Genomic DNA, 15478 nt, shown 5'->3' with positions numbered 1-15478 from the left:
CCAGGACCCTCTCCCTGGCGCTGAGCATCGTTGTAGCGCCCAGGACCCTCCGCACGGCGCTGAACATCGTTGTGGCGATTATTCCGGTTGTCATTGCATCGTTCCCTGCCACCACCACCACCGCCACCATTGATGCCTTCCCGACTGTTGCTGCTGGCATTTGCGCTGTTGAAGCCCTGTATTCCAACGCTTGGGAAGGTGGGAACRCTGCTCAGATTCCCAGAGCTGGTGAAGCCTGGCACACCTTTGGCTGCAGCTGCGATGGAGCCCTCGGCGTTGGCAGCACTTTGCTGCGCTGAACTCGTCGGGACCGAATTCAAGCTCCCGGCGCTGGTCCAGCCGCTAGCGCCAGCGGCCGAGCTACCCGTCTTTTGGTTGTTAAGGCTTGCAGCAACGAAGTGGCTCTTATATTGGGACTATAGCAAACAAGGAAAGAAAAGACAGCATGTTTGCCCCTGCACCGCACCACAGAACAGTCACCGTGCACACCCAACCCGTCCTGGACTTTGGGGAATCCCTAGGGAAAAGGGCTCCTTAAAAAAAGTCAGCCTGGGAGTGACTACATTCCTATTGTGCTTAGGAACGTAGAATCAGTAACAGGCATCTGCTAGCAGGCCATAAAAACAAWGGAATTGTGGGGTCAATTTTTATCCTCACGAGTTTTTATATTCCACTTTCTCTGTTCCTCATTTGTTTTGATTGCAATTACGCTATTGCTACTAAGCAATCTCAATGCTCCAGGCTAACAGCAGAATCCAAAAGGGAAAAAAAACAACAGATAGGCAGCACAGAAAAAAAAAAAAAAAAAAAAAAAAAAAAAAAAGTTGGGCAAATTCACATTACGCAAACTTGCTGAATCTAGCCTGCATACTAATCCTTCCACTTTGGACGACACTACTGAGTGCTCCAAGCAGCTGAGATATGGACACAACCCCCAAACTCAACTTCCCTTAAGTCAACAGGGTTTCCACACATTCAGAGGAGAAAAAAAAACTGTCTTGAATCATCAGTGGTAAAAATATTTACTGTTATTTCCTTGCAAGTTCGATCTTGGGATACTAGTCATGACACCAACCTGAAAAGCTGCTTTCATTGCTGTAAGTCTGTCTCCCATCGCCCCTGAGGATGGCTTGTAGGCCTCATAGTTACTCATCACACTGCTGTTGTTTCCACGGTCCTAAGGTGAAAGAAAAGGAAAATAGGAGAGATTTATCCAACTCAGACACTTTCGACTCCAGCCCTTCTCCAAACCTATTTCCACCCGGTGCTCAGGCCACGTGTTTCACAAACTGTGATCACAAACAGCGATCACAAACTTCTGCGGAGCACTTGTCCCACGACCTTGAGGATAGCAGGAAAGTAAAGGTGCACCAAGTCTGAACGCTGCAATGCTTTTTTGTGCCAAAAATCAGCCTCTTGAGTAAATTATTGGCATGTGTATTATACAGTTGCATGTATYAAGTATAGTTAGGACTCCCAAAATTTTGCACTGACAGCTTGTTTTGGGAAGAATCTCCARTCTCTTCTGGATCATGCTGGTCTATACAAAGAAGCTCTGGGCAACAGGATGAAAATAAAGGACAAGYAACTTCACCGGAGATATTTCTAATATAAACTTTGAAAGATTCTATGCTATTAAAACCATTGAAAGCAGAGGCTGTATTTCAGTGATAAGAATTTTCAAGTTAAAAAAAGTCAATTCCAAGTTTAAACCGTTTCAAGCAAACAACTTCAACATTTCAACTTACAGAACTTTCTGATCCCAGACCAGGACGTTCACGGTATCCTAAGCCACCTCCCCCAATATTCAGCTTCTTGCCTTTTCCTCCTTTGAAACGGGATTTCCGGAACCATGGGTTCTATATAAGAGAAAAAAAAATGCTTCTCAACRCAGATSATAAAAACAAACAAACRAAAAAATCCAAACTCGATAAATGCAAGAGGCTAAAAAAAGCATTTTTTTCATATGGTGATGCCAGGTTTTTTCCAAGGGCCTTAAAGCCCCTGGAAAGCCTACTTAAAAGCAATGTAGATTGCAAAAAGGTCACTGCAAACATATGGAGTCAAAGTCTCCAATCTCCTGATTTGTTCATTCCACTAATSATGGAAGGAACCTTCCTGTTCTCAAGACATGTTGATTTTTCATACCTGCATTGCAAGATCCAACAGCTCTTTGGAAACGTGTTGATTAGCTCCTTCCAAATTTCTGACAAGATCACCAGCAAAGTTACTGTCTTTTGGAGTCAACAGTGTGTAGGCTACTCCCTTCTCGCCTGCTCTGCCAGTGCGACCGATCCTGTGAGTGTGCGTGTCTATGTCCCGGGCCACATCGTAGTTGATCACGGTCTTAATGGAAGGAATGTCCAATCCACGAGCTGTAATTCCACAGAGGAAGAGAATGACATAAAAGCTGTTCTAGAGAAGGCTTCAGACATGATTCTGCTGATCAGTAAACAGCAACTGCTTCTTTAAGGGGCAACTTATTTCCTTACTGTATACTGAAAAATATACCTGTCACATTGCAGTAAACCACCGTAAGATTGTAAATATTTAAAGATCTCTTCCTAATACAGCACATATCTGAAAAACATCTGGAAAATATAGCCTGGAATGTGTAGAACTCTACTGTTTTCCCTTTATTTTCATTATTACGTATCAGGAAGGTCCATCCACGACAGTTATATTAAAGTAAATAAACTTCAAAACGGCATTAGTGTGCATCTTAAGGGACTCTTTAAATTTAGGGCTATCTCATGACACCTGCTCTTTGTGAAGAGAACAGTATTTCCATTCCCACTGATATATGTTAGTGTCTCTTCTGAGTTCTACAACTTCTGCAAACAATTTCTGAGAAGACCACACACCTGCCACATCAGTTGCTACCAGTATTGGGATCCCCTTCTTCTTAAATTCTGAGATGACTTTATTCCTCTCACTCTGATCCATGTCACCATGAAGCAGCCCCAGATTATGATCCTCCTGCTTGAGGTTATTGGCCAGCTCTTCTGCATTTGCCTTCTTGGTGACAAAGAGGAGAACACTCCCAGAAGACGTGAACTCCACAAGGCGCCGAGTCAGCCAGTTCCATTTGCTAGGGCCAGAGGGGAAAATCTCCACAATTTGAGTAACATCTTCATTTGCCTAGAGGAATAAAGACAAGCAGCAATGCACAACAGAAAGGGCAGTATGACAAACACAGATGGCAGAATACAACCCAGGAATTTAAACTAGGTCTGAGGATAGAAGGGGGAAATAAGCTGGAAAGCTGAAAGGTGTTTTACTCATTTTCTTTTTGCCTAACTACTGACAAYCTTGCCTTCATACTGCAGAAAAGGCAAGGGTTAAACAAATTGCTCTGAAAACCTACTAGAGGCAAAGCACAGTCTTTGACATGAGGCAGTTTAGCACCCTATTGATCTAAAGATGGATACTTACAATTCAGATGTTCTTGTGTCAGATGCTATTAACATCTAAAATAGACTGTATTAACATCTGAAATAGACTGTGCAAGGGCATGGTCTGAGATGGAGTGAATGCTCATGATTAAAAATTATTCATATGGTGATCAGAGAAAGCACTCCTGTGAGCTATGATGTGATCTCAGTCATGAAGGGGAGAGGTATACACAGATTCCCTATGCAATCTGTACTGAACGTAATAAAAGTGCAGTGGAGCAGACAGCACTACCTGGAAGATTCTCTAGAAGATTTAAATATCTACACATTAATTATCCCAAGGATGATGAACCCAAGGATGGTTCTCCAAGTATAACTGAGATCAAAGAAACAATAAGAGGAACTCTGTGATTGCATAGAATGGTTTGTTTTTCCATTTCAGAAGTAATGTGGAATTACCTCTCCAATGTCTCCCTGCACGACTCGAATTGGATCAATGAGAATATCACGGGCCAATTTCTCAATCTTCTTACGAAAAGTGGCACTGAACAAGAGGGCTAAAAGAAAAACAAGGAAAACAAACAAACAAAAAGTATTTGAACTCCTTGAAACAAACTTCCTTTCAGAACTGTGAAAACACTGCACAGATCTTGTGAATAAGGACCCRTAGGACTGTACTACATGTCTGTGATCTGCAGCTATAACCTTGTTTACCAGCTCTAACGAAAACTATAATTCACGCTACTTTGTGAGAATAAGGTGCACTTTTAAGGGCATGTTAGATCACAGGATCTGCAAACACATGACTATTAATTCAGGTTTTCTTCTTTCCTCTGAGTAAAATTGGTGGAGGGATTAAAGACWGATGAATAATGTGGTTAAACTCCTACATATAACACGGCTTCCTCCAAATAGCTTACATCAAGAAAAACACCACTGAAGTCTTACAAAAGCTTCATCTTGTGAGYGTCTAGAAAAGGAAACAGAACCTCAAGCTCTTTTCCATAACCTTACCTGGTAGCCCACCTACAGTTTCCTTSGACTCAAGAAGTTTATTTTAAAACATGCTTATACTTACTCTGTCTGTCTGGACGTACGTGGCTTGCAATTGATCTGACCTGATATTCTGAAAAGAGAGAGAGAGAGAAAAAAATGCTCTAATCAATAATAGCTGGGGAGTAGACATCACTGTTTTGCAAAACAGCAACCTTTGTTCAATACATACCAAAACCCATATCAAACATTCTGTCTGCTTCATCAAATACAAGGTAAGTGACTCTCTGAAGGTTCGTAGCTTTCTTTTTCACATGATCAATCAAACGACCCTATGGCGGGGCGGAAAAAAAAGGAAGGCCAAAAATTAATTCAACAGTATTTGTCCTCAACATAATCTAGAAAGATCCTGGATTTAAGTGATCAGGTAATAAATTCTCCATCATTAACAGGATTATAAATCTCTCTCAGCTTCAGCAAAAAGAATTGTTCTGTATGCATAGAGGTACTTACTGGTGTGCAGACAACTATTTCTGCCCCCTCCTGGAGGGCTTTGGCTTGCTCCCACATGCTTCCTCCTCCATACACAGCTACAGAGCGTAGATTATACGCTTTCCCAAAACGTTTACATTCAGAATGTATCTGAGAATTTAAAGAAAGCACATCACAGTTCATGTTAGGTGCATCTGAGAAAATACATCCATCTTGGAAATACAATCCAGGTCCTAAAAGCCACTTTTCAGGGAATAATGAAACAAGGGGTAATGGGTACAGATGAAACAGGCAGTTCCACCTCCACATGAGGAAGAACTTCTTCACTGTGAGGGGGACAGAGCCCAACTTGTTTACTGTGAGGGTGACAGAGCCCTGGACAGAGCCTTCTTCTGTAAGAATATTTTCATTCTATAAGAAAATATAAGCATATACGTATATTTATTATATGTCTACCTGTTGGCAAAGCTCTCTGGTCGGACATACGATCACAGCAATCGGACCATCTCCCGGTTCAAGCTCCTTTTGATCCATGATGTGAATCAGCATCGGCCAAATGAAGGCTGCTGTTTTTCCACTTCCAGTCTTAGCTATTCCAATCATATCTCTGCCGCTCAGTGCAACTGGAACACCCTAAAAATTAAAGGGGATTCTAAACTCCTGTTATGTTTAACTTAAGATATTCTTGTGGACACTATATGCATACCCAGATAGAAAAAGAATGCACATTACAGGCGACCCACAGCAGTAGACAAGGATGCTYATATAGTTTTATTGTTAGGTTCTGATCAGAATTAGTTTAAGGGCTGGAAGCAATTAGCATRTTTTGACTTTTTTGACTATGTTCCATTAATTGTGTTTAGAAGTATCAACACTCACCTGACATTGTATAGGAGTGGGCTGGGTATACTCAGATTTCCTAATTTGATGCATAAGTTGCTCATCAAAACCAAAATGAGCAAAACTGCTACCAGGCCGTGGAGGAGCAGCACCAGAGACCTAGAAATAGAAACAGATTATGGTTCAAAAAAAAGTAAAAGAATRTAAATGAAAATGAAAAAGGTACAACTTCATCTCAGAAAATAGCTATTGATTTTCTGAAGTTTTACTGAGTAAAAATTCAAGATGAATTGTGTAAACAGGACTTTCAGCTACAAAACAAAAAAAAAAGATAAACTGCTAGTTTATCAGAACTGCTAATGTATCAAAACCATCATATCTACTTCCTTGTATAATAGGTCTCTATCCTTGGCAGATAATTAGCAGATAATTACTACTTAGAAGTTAGCTATTCTAACATGTCACAGACTGCAAAGAACTCATTCCTGCATATAGCATTTCTAGTTTCAGTTTCTAGCTCTGTAGCCTTAAGTTCATGTGCAACTTGGGCATCCACTTTGAGAAGAGTACCCACTTTAAAGAACTAGGGAGGGAGGAGGAGGGGGCTGGCCTCTTTTCAGTGGTGGACAGTGATAGGACTAGAGGAAATGGCTTCAAACTGAAGCATCGGAAGTTCCACAGGAACTTAAGGAAGCATTTCTTCACTGTGAGCGTGACAGAGCACTGGAACAGGCTGCCCAGAGAGGTTGTGGAGTCTCCTTCTTTGGAAATCTTTAAAACCCACTTGGATGCAGCCCTGTGCCACGTGCTCTAGGTGACCCTGCGTGTGCAGGGGGGTTGGACTCGACCTCTGAGGTCCCTTCCAACCTTGGGCATTCTATGATCTACCACTTTGCCACTACTACTTTGGGCACCCACTTTAAAGGACTTTAAAGAACTACTGAAGGAAAGCAAGCTATTTTTGATCCCAGTGATTGAAGGTATGCAAGAGTCTTGGTATTAAAAACTTGGGAATTCTCCATGGAAACCTTCATTGMAGCTACTAAGAAAATCCAAAAGAACAAGAGTAACAAGAGGATGGTTTTACCATTGAATGAGGACCAGCTTACCCGCAGATTTAGTTTATGACGCAACTCTACCACTTGCTGTGGGGTGAGACTGGTGATTTCTTCATGCTCATCATAGAAATTTTTCTCAAACGGTGGATATTCAATCTGCAATGGTTATTACTCAGTTAGCTCAGAAGTCAGGGTCCTCTGTACACTTGCTTTTGCGGCAAAGTGTTCTTTTAGGAAAAAAAATATTAATTGTCTTAAGGACGCTTATTTACTATAAAGCCATTTTAAGGAACTCCAGTATGATTCAAGTGACAGAACACTTACATACCAGTTGCTGGCTTTCAATTTATTTTTTAGCCTCCTCCTACCAACAGATTTCTATAATCCCTCAAACTAAACCAAAACGGAATAAGCTCTTCTCCTACCTCTGAATGGTCAATAGGTGGAAGAGGATCAATGATTTTTTTGGATGGTGCAATTGGATTCCCATCACTGTCATACTCAAGGTTATCCTCCTCCTCTTCTTGTACCACACCAGCGGTGGGATTTTCGGCCATGTAGCGAAAATAAGCTTCCTGCAGCAAAACATAGCASTAAAATCGCATACAATAGGATAGAAAAATACTACTACATGTGTTTCGTGGATGTAGACATTAGATGGCTGCTTGCATTAACACCTACTACTGAGAAACAAAGCGTGCACTAGAACTGGTTCCTTYTAATAAATAGCAACACCTAAGTCCAGAAGAGGGATAATAAGAAACAAACAAAGCAGTAACGTTCAGTTGAACAAAAAATGCTTAAATAACAAACAAAAATAAAACAAAGAACTCTTCTCTCAAAAGCGTGCTCGAGAAACTCTTACAAGACTTATTACACTTTAACAACAGAAGGATCTATTCATACTTCCATGCAGAGTACAAATCCTGTACGTTTTTAAACAGAGAACACCATGTAACTAAATATATCATGTTTAATTCTTTTTGTACAAGCTATGTCAAAAGTCGTTTTCTTCAGCTCTACACTCTAGTAAATAAAATAATTTTCATTGAGACAATTTTTTCTCTGTCTGCTGTCAACTATTTCAGAAGAGTCCTTCAAGCACAAGCCCAAGTTAGAAGTCACTGACACCACTGTCACAGGCCACCCTTACAGATCACAAATATGTTCATGACGGGCAGAAACCCATTTAGGTCTCGCTTGCAGTCCRCACACCAAGACATTCTCCTGGAAAAACACCGATCTCACTTGCCTTTCAAACAAAGGCTTAAGATCACATTTTTAAAGYGAGGTTCAGTTAGGAACAAATGTGGCTTTTTCATTCATGTGGCCAATTAATCACTTAGTCACACAGAGATGCATACAATACATCTGAATAACAGCTGTGGGCAAGTGGAACTCAATTTCGTGGAAAGCTTAGTCTACTCTCACTGATTCAGAAGCAAAACCTGAGAGCTAAGACGACTCTTCTGTGCTCTGCATTGCTATAAGTAACACCATAGCTACTAATTACAACTTAGTAAAAAGGTACGTTTTGAAATTAATTTCCTCTTTCCTTGCAATCTGCATTAAGGTGATGCCTACAACCCTTCAGCCTTCAGTCAGAACTGGAGCTTCCCTGATCAAAAAAAAAAAAAAAAAAAATCACTACAAGTATCTCCACAGTTAAATAACCTCTCACTGGTGCTCCATATTAGTTGATTCTGTTGACTGCAAATTTGATGACAGTCTCGGACACTGAAAATAAAAAAGTTTAAGAACTTGAAAGTCAAACTGACTGAAAAATCTTCTCAAATGGAGTGAAAAAGAATGAAACTGTTTCTTAGCACTCTTCCTTTTTTAGTAAAGCATCTAGAAGGGTGGAGACAAAAGCATAAATGCTAGAGCTTCCTGCTGAATTGTCCAGAGTATTGTGCATGATACTGGAGTTTTGTTTGTACCTAGTAGTTACATATTTGGGGAGGAAAGATAAAAAACAAAATAGAAGATAGAAAGACTGCATAGGAACTCACTTGGTCATCTTCCTCTTCAATGTCATCTCGAATACCCCTGGAAAAACAAGCGGAGAAACAAACTTCCCTGCAAGTGTTCCACATACGCAGCTCCATACTTTCATTTGATTAGTGCTGAGTTCCATATTTAGTGGAGGACAACACTAACAACTCAGTAACACTTAAAATCCCAACCCATGGAGTTTTCATATTTGGTGCAACCGTAACATTGGCCCTGCAAAGACTTCATTTTACTTCTATTAATGAGACTGAAAGATTAGGCTTCCGTCTTCCCGGTAGACGCCACATCAAAGATCATCCTGGTCTAAGCTCTTGATGCTACCAGAAGTCCCATAACTGAAGAGGAATATGAGCCAGGAAGTGCAAATCCAGTTCAGAACTTCCCCAGGTGGTGATTTGGATCCGGTGTTCTGTTTCAGGACCACGTATAATCTGATCAACCCCATGCAATGCAAGTTCTACCAATGTATCTGACAATCATTTCAAGAACCAACATTTTTTCTCCCTGGTCTAGGCAACGTGCAAAACTGTAAAGCATTTAAACTTGGAATTTAATATCCCTATTGCCACATGCTACACAATGTATCAGCTTTACAAGGTGTATCTTAAAACTTAAGACTCTCCAGTATCTCCAGTATTTCAAGCACAGCAGAAATCACAGCAGAAACTTGAACAATTTATTTTGCTCAAGTAAATGTAGTTTTGAACCAAACCTTCTTGATCACTGCAAGGGTAGGGAAAGAGGGGATTTTCTTCACAACTAATTTGGCAAGCTGACAGTAATTAAAGGTGCTGCAAGCCAGGGATCTGTCTAATATCTCATCTGTGAGCCCCAACACTTCTGAGGAAAGAACTCTGGTGTAAGAYAAAACAAGTGTGTCTACATTTTACTGTAGGATGCCTCCACAGATTCTTTCCTCCTATCATCTGATTGTTATTGCACACAGCTTACTCATGGGGGGATATCATGCACTGGTCAATATTATTTTCTAGATATATATTATGGTATGTATAGAAGTATGAACATCAACAAAATGYATTGAAATTATTTATGCATTGTAAAAGAGACAGGCAGGCATGTGAATTACAGAAGAGAACTTACTTTGCACTCTTTTTCTCCTTGTCTTTATCTTCAAGTCTCTTCATGTCTCGAGCAGCTTGATCCTAATAGCACACAAAATTGTGATTCATGGAATATGATAGTAAAGTGTAGAAAGAAAAAAAATGTTTCTATATAGAATTATAAATGTAGATTCATACTGCAAAGCAGAATAAAGTCTTCTCCTCCTCCTCCTCTTGATATCGTAATAAGAATGAAATCAATTACAACTAAACCATCACATCACAGGGACTATACTTTTTGAACAAAACTTCCTCTTGTTCCACATCCTCTTATGCTAAATAAATCGTACTTCCAATTCCTTTGGAATTTATATCCTTTAACTCTGTAGAGATGATCAAGGAAAAATACAATCTCTTCTTGAAAACAGTGTGATAGAATCCAGCTAATAGAACTGCAGCTAAAAAACTCCTTATGATRAATACAAATCATCAAACTCAGATTGTGAAAGATGCTCACCACAAAGCTAGTTGTACTGCCTTAACATGCTCAATATACTTAAACTGTTAAGCAACTGTAAATCCAAAAAAAAACCCAAAATACCTTGATCCAATATACCTTTGAGTTCTAATTAACACAATATCTAACATAGAAAACAAATAATAAGGGACACTCTGAATAAAGACTGCTAAAACCATGAGCACATTTCCTGCTCCTGACTAGAGAGTAGAGTCACAGAAGTTAATAAAGATTTCACAAGCCGTGTCTTGCCTCCACTTCAGCCATGAATGCCTCCAGAGGATCATCATCRCTGTCAGAGTCTGCGGATTTGGAATGAAGCTGATGGCGAGTGGGGGAATTTTCTGCAGGAATATACGGCAGGTCAACATTGCTGTTCTCTTCCTCTTCATCCTCAAAGTATCTGAGAAGAAAGAGAAACAGCAGTCTAGTCAGTGTACTACCTACAGCAGTCTAAGTAGCTATTGACTCAAGCTTCCCATGTCAAGATGGATAATAAAAGTTAACGTGGACAGAAAACGTCACACTAAAAAGCTTGAGATTCCTTTTTTACAATTGTTCATGTTATAAGCTAAAAAGTTGTGGTAAGGCAAGTAGGTGTGATGAAACCAAACCTCTTCTTGAAGGGCTCTCTCAAGTTGGTGAATACAGTTGGTGAATGCTCCTCTATAAACCTTCCTATTCACTGCATTTATGTAGCCAACAGAAGGCTTAGGAAAATAATGACMGTTTGGATATTTCAGTGTGTGAAAGATACCCCACATTCAGAATTGAAGAAYCAGCGTATAACCTCAAGCAAAGTCTTGTGCAGACAAGAGCACGGAGCGGATTGGGTTGGCTGAGGCTCAGCTCTGAGATGTTCCTAGGGAGAGGAAAGCTCTCCCTAGACTACTGTAACATCTCACAATCTTTTAAATATATTAACAGGCAAGGAAGCATTACTATTTTCATCCTACAGATAATGGGCTGAGATCCAGAGACAGGGCAAACTGGCCCATGTCCACACCACGASTTTGCTGCAGAGCAAGATCTCTCCTGTTCCATCCCAGAGGGCCAAGTAGTAGAGAAATATTTTTTTGGAAAAATACCAYCAGAATCTACATTCGATAGTGATTAGAAAAGGCTGAAACTATGGACTGATCTTCGGTCCCTTACTGAAGGCTCAGCTTTTTACCATCTGTCTCCAACAAAGTCCTGACCTATTTTGGATGTAAATCCATCATCTCTAGCACCTCACTATCTCTAGATCAGAGCACATGAACTGGGCATCATTTTCAACATGCAATAAGTGAAGTTTCTGACTGTCAGAGGCAGTGGTTTGGGAGCTCCTGCATGCAACTAGCTTATTTTTTCTTGATATGATTGCCACCAGAATTCTGTTACACAAAAGTGCAATGTTAGGTTATCCACTCCTGAGCAGGTCTTTCTGAAAGCATAAACCTCATGAATGTCACAGATACTTTTCCTGACCTTAGAAACTATAAAACTCTTAAATCTAGAACTGGAGGAACACAAAACACTACTTACGCATTCTCTTCATCAAAATTTGCTCGCTTTGACCCAATTTTATAAAAAGAAGGCAGCTGTGGAGGTCCGGATTTTGAGAATGCAGCAGAAGAACCAGCTGTTCCAAAAGCACTGTGAGACTGCTGAGAGAGCTTCGGTTCCTCCTTCTTTCCAGGTGTTATGGCAAATCCACCAAAACCAAAGCCTCTCTTAGTACCAGGTCCGCCTTTATTCCAATTCATGATGTCCTCAAGATACCTGCTAGAATGAGAACATACAAGTTAACACTCTTTCTGCAGTTACATGCTRAACTCATGATCCTTTTTGAAAAGGGATTTCTTCTCTCATGATAAGGAGGCTTAGGAAAGCGTGACTGACRATATGGTCTGACCTGTTTGCCAAAAAGGGCTTTGTTCTTCTCTTGTAAATATGAACACATCACCCTAAAAGATACACTTCACCAGAAAAAAACATGCTGTCTTCTAAAAAGGGTCCTATCCCTCATTGACTATTTAGACATATCTTAAGTTGCTGTCTCCCTTGCTCACTTTACAAGCTAGGACAAATAAACCCAAGGCCAGAGCTTTAAACAACAAGGAGGAAGGAGAGATGTTGGCTTTGCAAACAACATACTGCTACAATCAACAGTTGAAGAGAAACATGCCAAAAAAAAGGCAGCAGATAGCACAGCACGTTGTTATGAAGCAAGGTACATGCTTCTGCCAAAAAGCCAGCTGCCTCTTCCTAAGCAAGTGTTCTTAGACATATACATTTCTTCTCTAGTCTAATTTTTCAAAAACATTTCTTAAAGTCTATAGAAAATTAATTTCTCTAAGTTAGGAGAAGACTGTCATGATAAACTAAGATTTATGCCTTCTGTTCCAAGTACTTTGGTATTTCATCTGCCTGGTCAAGTCATACCCTTAGGGCAGCCAAAAACTGAGCATGACACTCAGTACTTTTGAGTGCTTTGAATAAATTGGCCCAAAGGCTACAGCCTTGTTAACAAAATCTGGCATCCACAGAGACTCCTTCAATAAGATCAAAATTCACAGGTGAGATAAACAGCCTSAACAGACACCCAAGAGCAAACACTGCTACAGCATTGCCCAGCTTGCAATCTGCTCTGCATATCCCAAGTCCAGACCACAGAGCTTGCTAGGGAATGGGGGAAAAYTCCGCTTTCAGTTCATCCTAGTGGAAGTGGATCCAATATCCTGACATCCCATTCGTAGGGAGCACCYTGCAGCCCTCACCCCTGCAGACGGGCGATATGAGAAGGCGGAAAGTGCAGCAGAACGGATGCAGAGCCGCTCTTATGTTGCTGCTGCTGCGCTGGGCAGATTTGCTTCAAGTCATCAAGCCTAGTGTGAAGGATTCCTCCTTCCTGCACTTCCCAAGCCCCCTCTTCCCTCACTGCGCCCCGGGAACGACTGCAAGAGAAGTTTCCTCCACCAAACCGCCCCGGGGCTCCCCAGCCGCCCCGCGGGGCAAGGGGCTCCTAGGCGACAGCAGTGAAAAGCGCCACGGAGTTTGCTACTCCAGCGCTGCCGGGGCTCGCGCCCTTCCTGGGGTCCCCCCCGCCTTCGGGAAGCGCCAGGACCGGGCCCTTCCCCGCCGCGGGGCCTCGGGGCAGAGGCGGGGCCTTTGTGCGGCTGCCAGAGCCGCGCGAGGCCGCGGGGCCGCCGCCTCCTCCCCGCTGGCCGCTGGGAGGGTCCTGCCGCCCCCCGCCCCTCACTCACCCTCGGGCCTCGCCGGCGCCGTCACTCCCCCGGTTACCGGGCCGGGGGAGACAGTGTGTGTGTATGTGTGTGCTGTTGGGGGGTGGAGACGCGACGTACGTACGTACGTACGCGCATTTGTATGTGCGTGCGCAGCGCGCTGAGGTCACGGCAACCTGCAGCGCATGCGCGCTGGCGGCGGGTGAAGCCGCGAGGGCAGGGTGTCCTGCGCACTGCTCCCTCATGTGCCCGGAGCGTCTCGTGCGCCCGCGGCCCCAGCGCGCATGCGCTGCGCCGAGCGCCTCGGCTACGCAACCTGCGTAGGCTGCGCTCCTTGCGGGCGCTGGGGGGCCAGGCCTGGCGGTGGCGCGTGACTCAGGTAACGCGGGGCCCGCGCTGTCGCCCGCACCGCGGCCCCGGGGCTCCGCGGCGCAGGACCGGGACGGGACTCGCTCCTTCCCCGCCAGGTCGCGGCCAGGGGGGCGGGCAAGGCGTGGGGCAGGTGTGCAGGGCTCGGCCGCGAGGGCGGCCCGCACCGCCGGGGGACGATTTTCCTCCGCAGCCGGGACTCGTGTGCGGGGCGAGAGCCGGGCCCGAGCAGGCGCTGCCCGCGGCTTTCCCGCTGCCCGGGCCGGCGGGGCCGGGAGGCCTCGCCCTTCCCTGTCCCCGCTGCGAGGATCGGGTCTCCTCGCCGTGGGGAGCCCCGCTGCCCACAGCACCTTCTCCCAAAGCCTCTGTCTGGCAACAAAGGCCCCTGGGCGGCTTCAGCTTCTCACCCAAGTGCCAGGTTCTGCTCTTGCCCTGGAGCAGCTGCGGGCGTTCGTTAGCGGGAGGTTTTATGCAGGCTGGCGTGTTCTTTTTGCATGGGGATATTTCCAGGTGGTGAAACTCCCAGGGGCTCCCCCTGAGCCCTGTAATGTGCTGGTTCCCTGGGCTCTGCTCTGCTGTATTTTCTCTTATCATACTTCTTGTGAACGTGTTTTGTTCAAGCTGCTGCTAGAATGAAGTCTTTGATGGAGGTGGTTATTTTTGCCATTCTTAGGTTCACAGTATTCAGAGGAGACTTGGTCTAATTTGGATATAAATTGTTTTCTTCTATACCTAGAATAGAGACAACCGCATTAACGTTCAGGTTCTCCCTCGCTGCTGCCTGGGGAGGGAGGCAATCTTGCTGCCAAGTGTGACGCAGCTGCTCCTGCTCTTCCATAGACATGTGTGAAATGCAGCAGTAGAGATATTTTTGCTCTTTGAGGCCCTCAGTTAAAAACCTTTTTATTCTAGGTGCTGTGCAGTCTGATTAGGAAACGGGATTGTTTTGAGATTAAGCAGGGGGGAAAAAAAGGCACATTACGAGCAAAGAAAACATTGTTATCTGAAAAATGGTCACTGTCAGGCAGCAGCAGATCTAGGGACAGAGCTTGGATTGTGAGCCCTGCTTTACCCTGTTGTAGGGACCACACAGGATCCCTCCTCTTCCTCTTGCAGTTCATAAAAATCAAAGGCTAAGCTGTTTGAAACTAGCAAAGGTAATTGGGGCATCGCTGTAGAGAGTTGATAGGTTAAGTGCATTTTGAGACTTATTGCTATTGTAACACGCATTGATTGGGCCATGTCTTGTTGCTAATCAATAACACCCATCACGATGGAATGAGTCAGATCAGGAGGCTGGTGGCAACTCACCTAGTGACGGTGAGGTGCTACCACAAGAGTCATTTTCTGTACAGCAGAACATGCCTATTTCTAGAACCTGCTTATCTGAACGACCTAGTCAAATGTAAATTTGCCATTGCCTCAGCTGCTCCTGCTGCACACAGGAGAGTCTAGCACATCACCTCCTAAGCTTTTTATTTATATACTTATTTAAATATCCTGGCTATGTAGC

The 15478-nt window shown here is 43.3% G+C and overlaps 2 protein-coding genes across 2 annotated transcripts in view; one reads left to right on the top strand and one right to left on the bottom strand.

Moving 5' to 3' along the window:
• The window catches only part of DDX42 (DEAD-box helicase 42), a 16273-nt gene extending 2598 nt beyond the window's left edge, over positions 1–13675 (bottom strand). Inside the window, exons 1-18 of the mRNA XM_026054495.1 lie at positions 13618–13675; positions 11897–12136; positions 10622–10772; positions 9893–9954; positions 8791–8827; positions 7204–7353; positions 6830–6934; positions 5760–5879; positions 5337–5513; positions 4902–5030; positions 4621–4720; positions 4474–4521; positions 3855–3952; positions 2865–3141; positions 2149–2375; positions 1749–1859; positions 1076–1177; positions 47–416 (exon numbers count right to left, since the gene is read on the bottom strand). Of these exons, the coding sequence (XP_025910280.1) occupies positions 47–416; positions 1076–1177; positions 1749–1859; positions 2149–2375; positions 2865–3141; positions 3855–3952; positions 4474–4521; positions 4621–4720; positions 4902–5030; positions 5337–5513; positions 5760–5879; positions 6830–6934; positions 7204–7353; positions 8791–8827; positions 9893–9954; positions 10622–10772; positions 11897–12117 (2485 nt within the window). The 5' untranslated portion in view covers positions 12118–12136; positions 13618–13675. The remainder of the gene's footprint in view (positions 1–46; positions 417–1075; positions 1178–1748; positions 1860–2148; positions 2376–2864; positions 3142–3854; positions 3953–4473; positions 4522–4620; positions 4721–4901; positions 5031–5336; positions 5514–5759; positions 5880–6829; positions 6935–7203; positions 7354–8790; positions 8828–9892; positions 9955–10621; positions 10773–11896; positions 12137–13617) is intronic.
• A 370-nt stretch (positions 13676–14045) lies between these two features.
• CCDC47 (coiled-coil domain containing 47) overlaps positions 14046–15478 on the top strand; it is a 7795-nt gene continuing 6362 nt past the window's right edge. The window contains exon 1 of the mRNA XM_026054499.1: positions 14046–14063. The gene's annotated coding sequence lies outside the window, so the exon portion shown is untranslated. The remainder of the gene's footprint in view (positions 14064–15478) is intronic.

This window comes from Nothoprocta perdicaria, unplaced genomic scaffold, assembly GCF_003342845.1.
Source record: "Nothoprocta perdicaria isolate Ctin4 unplaced genomic scaffold, notPer1 scaffold_121, whole genome shotgun sequence".
In the NCBI taxonomy this organism is placed as follows: domain Eukaryota; kingdom Metazoa; phylum Chordata; class Aves; order Tinamiformes; family Tinamidae; genus Nothoprocta; species Nothoprocta perdicaria.
The sequence above is the reverse complement of the archived record's forward strand: the minus strand, read 5'-3'. Positions and strand labels throughout refer to the sequence as shown.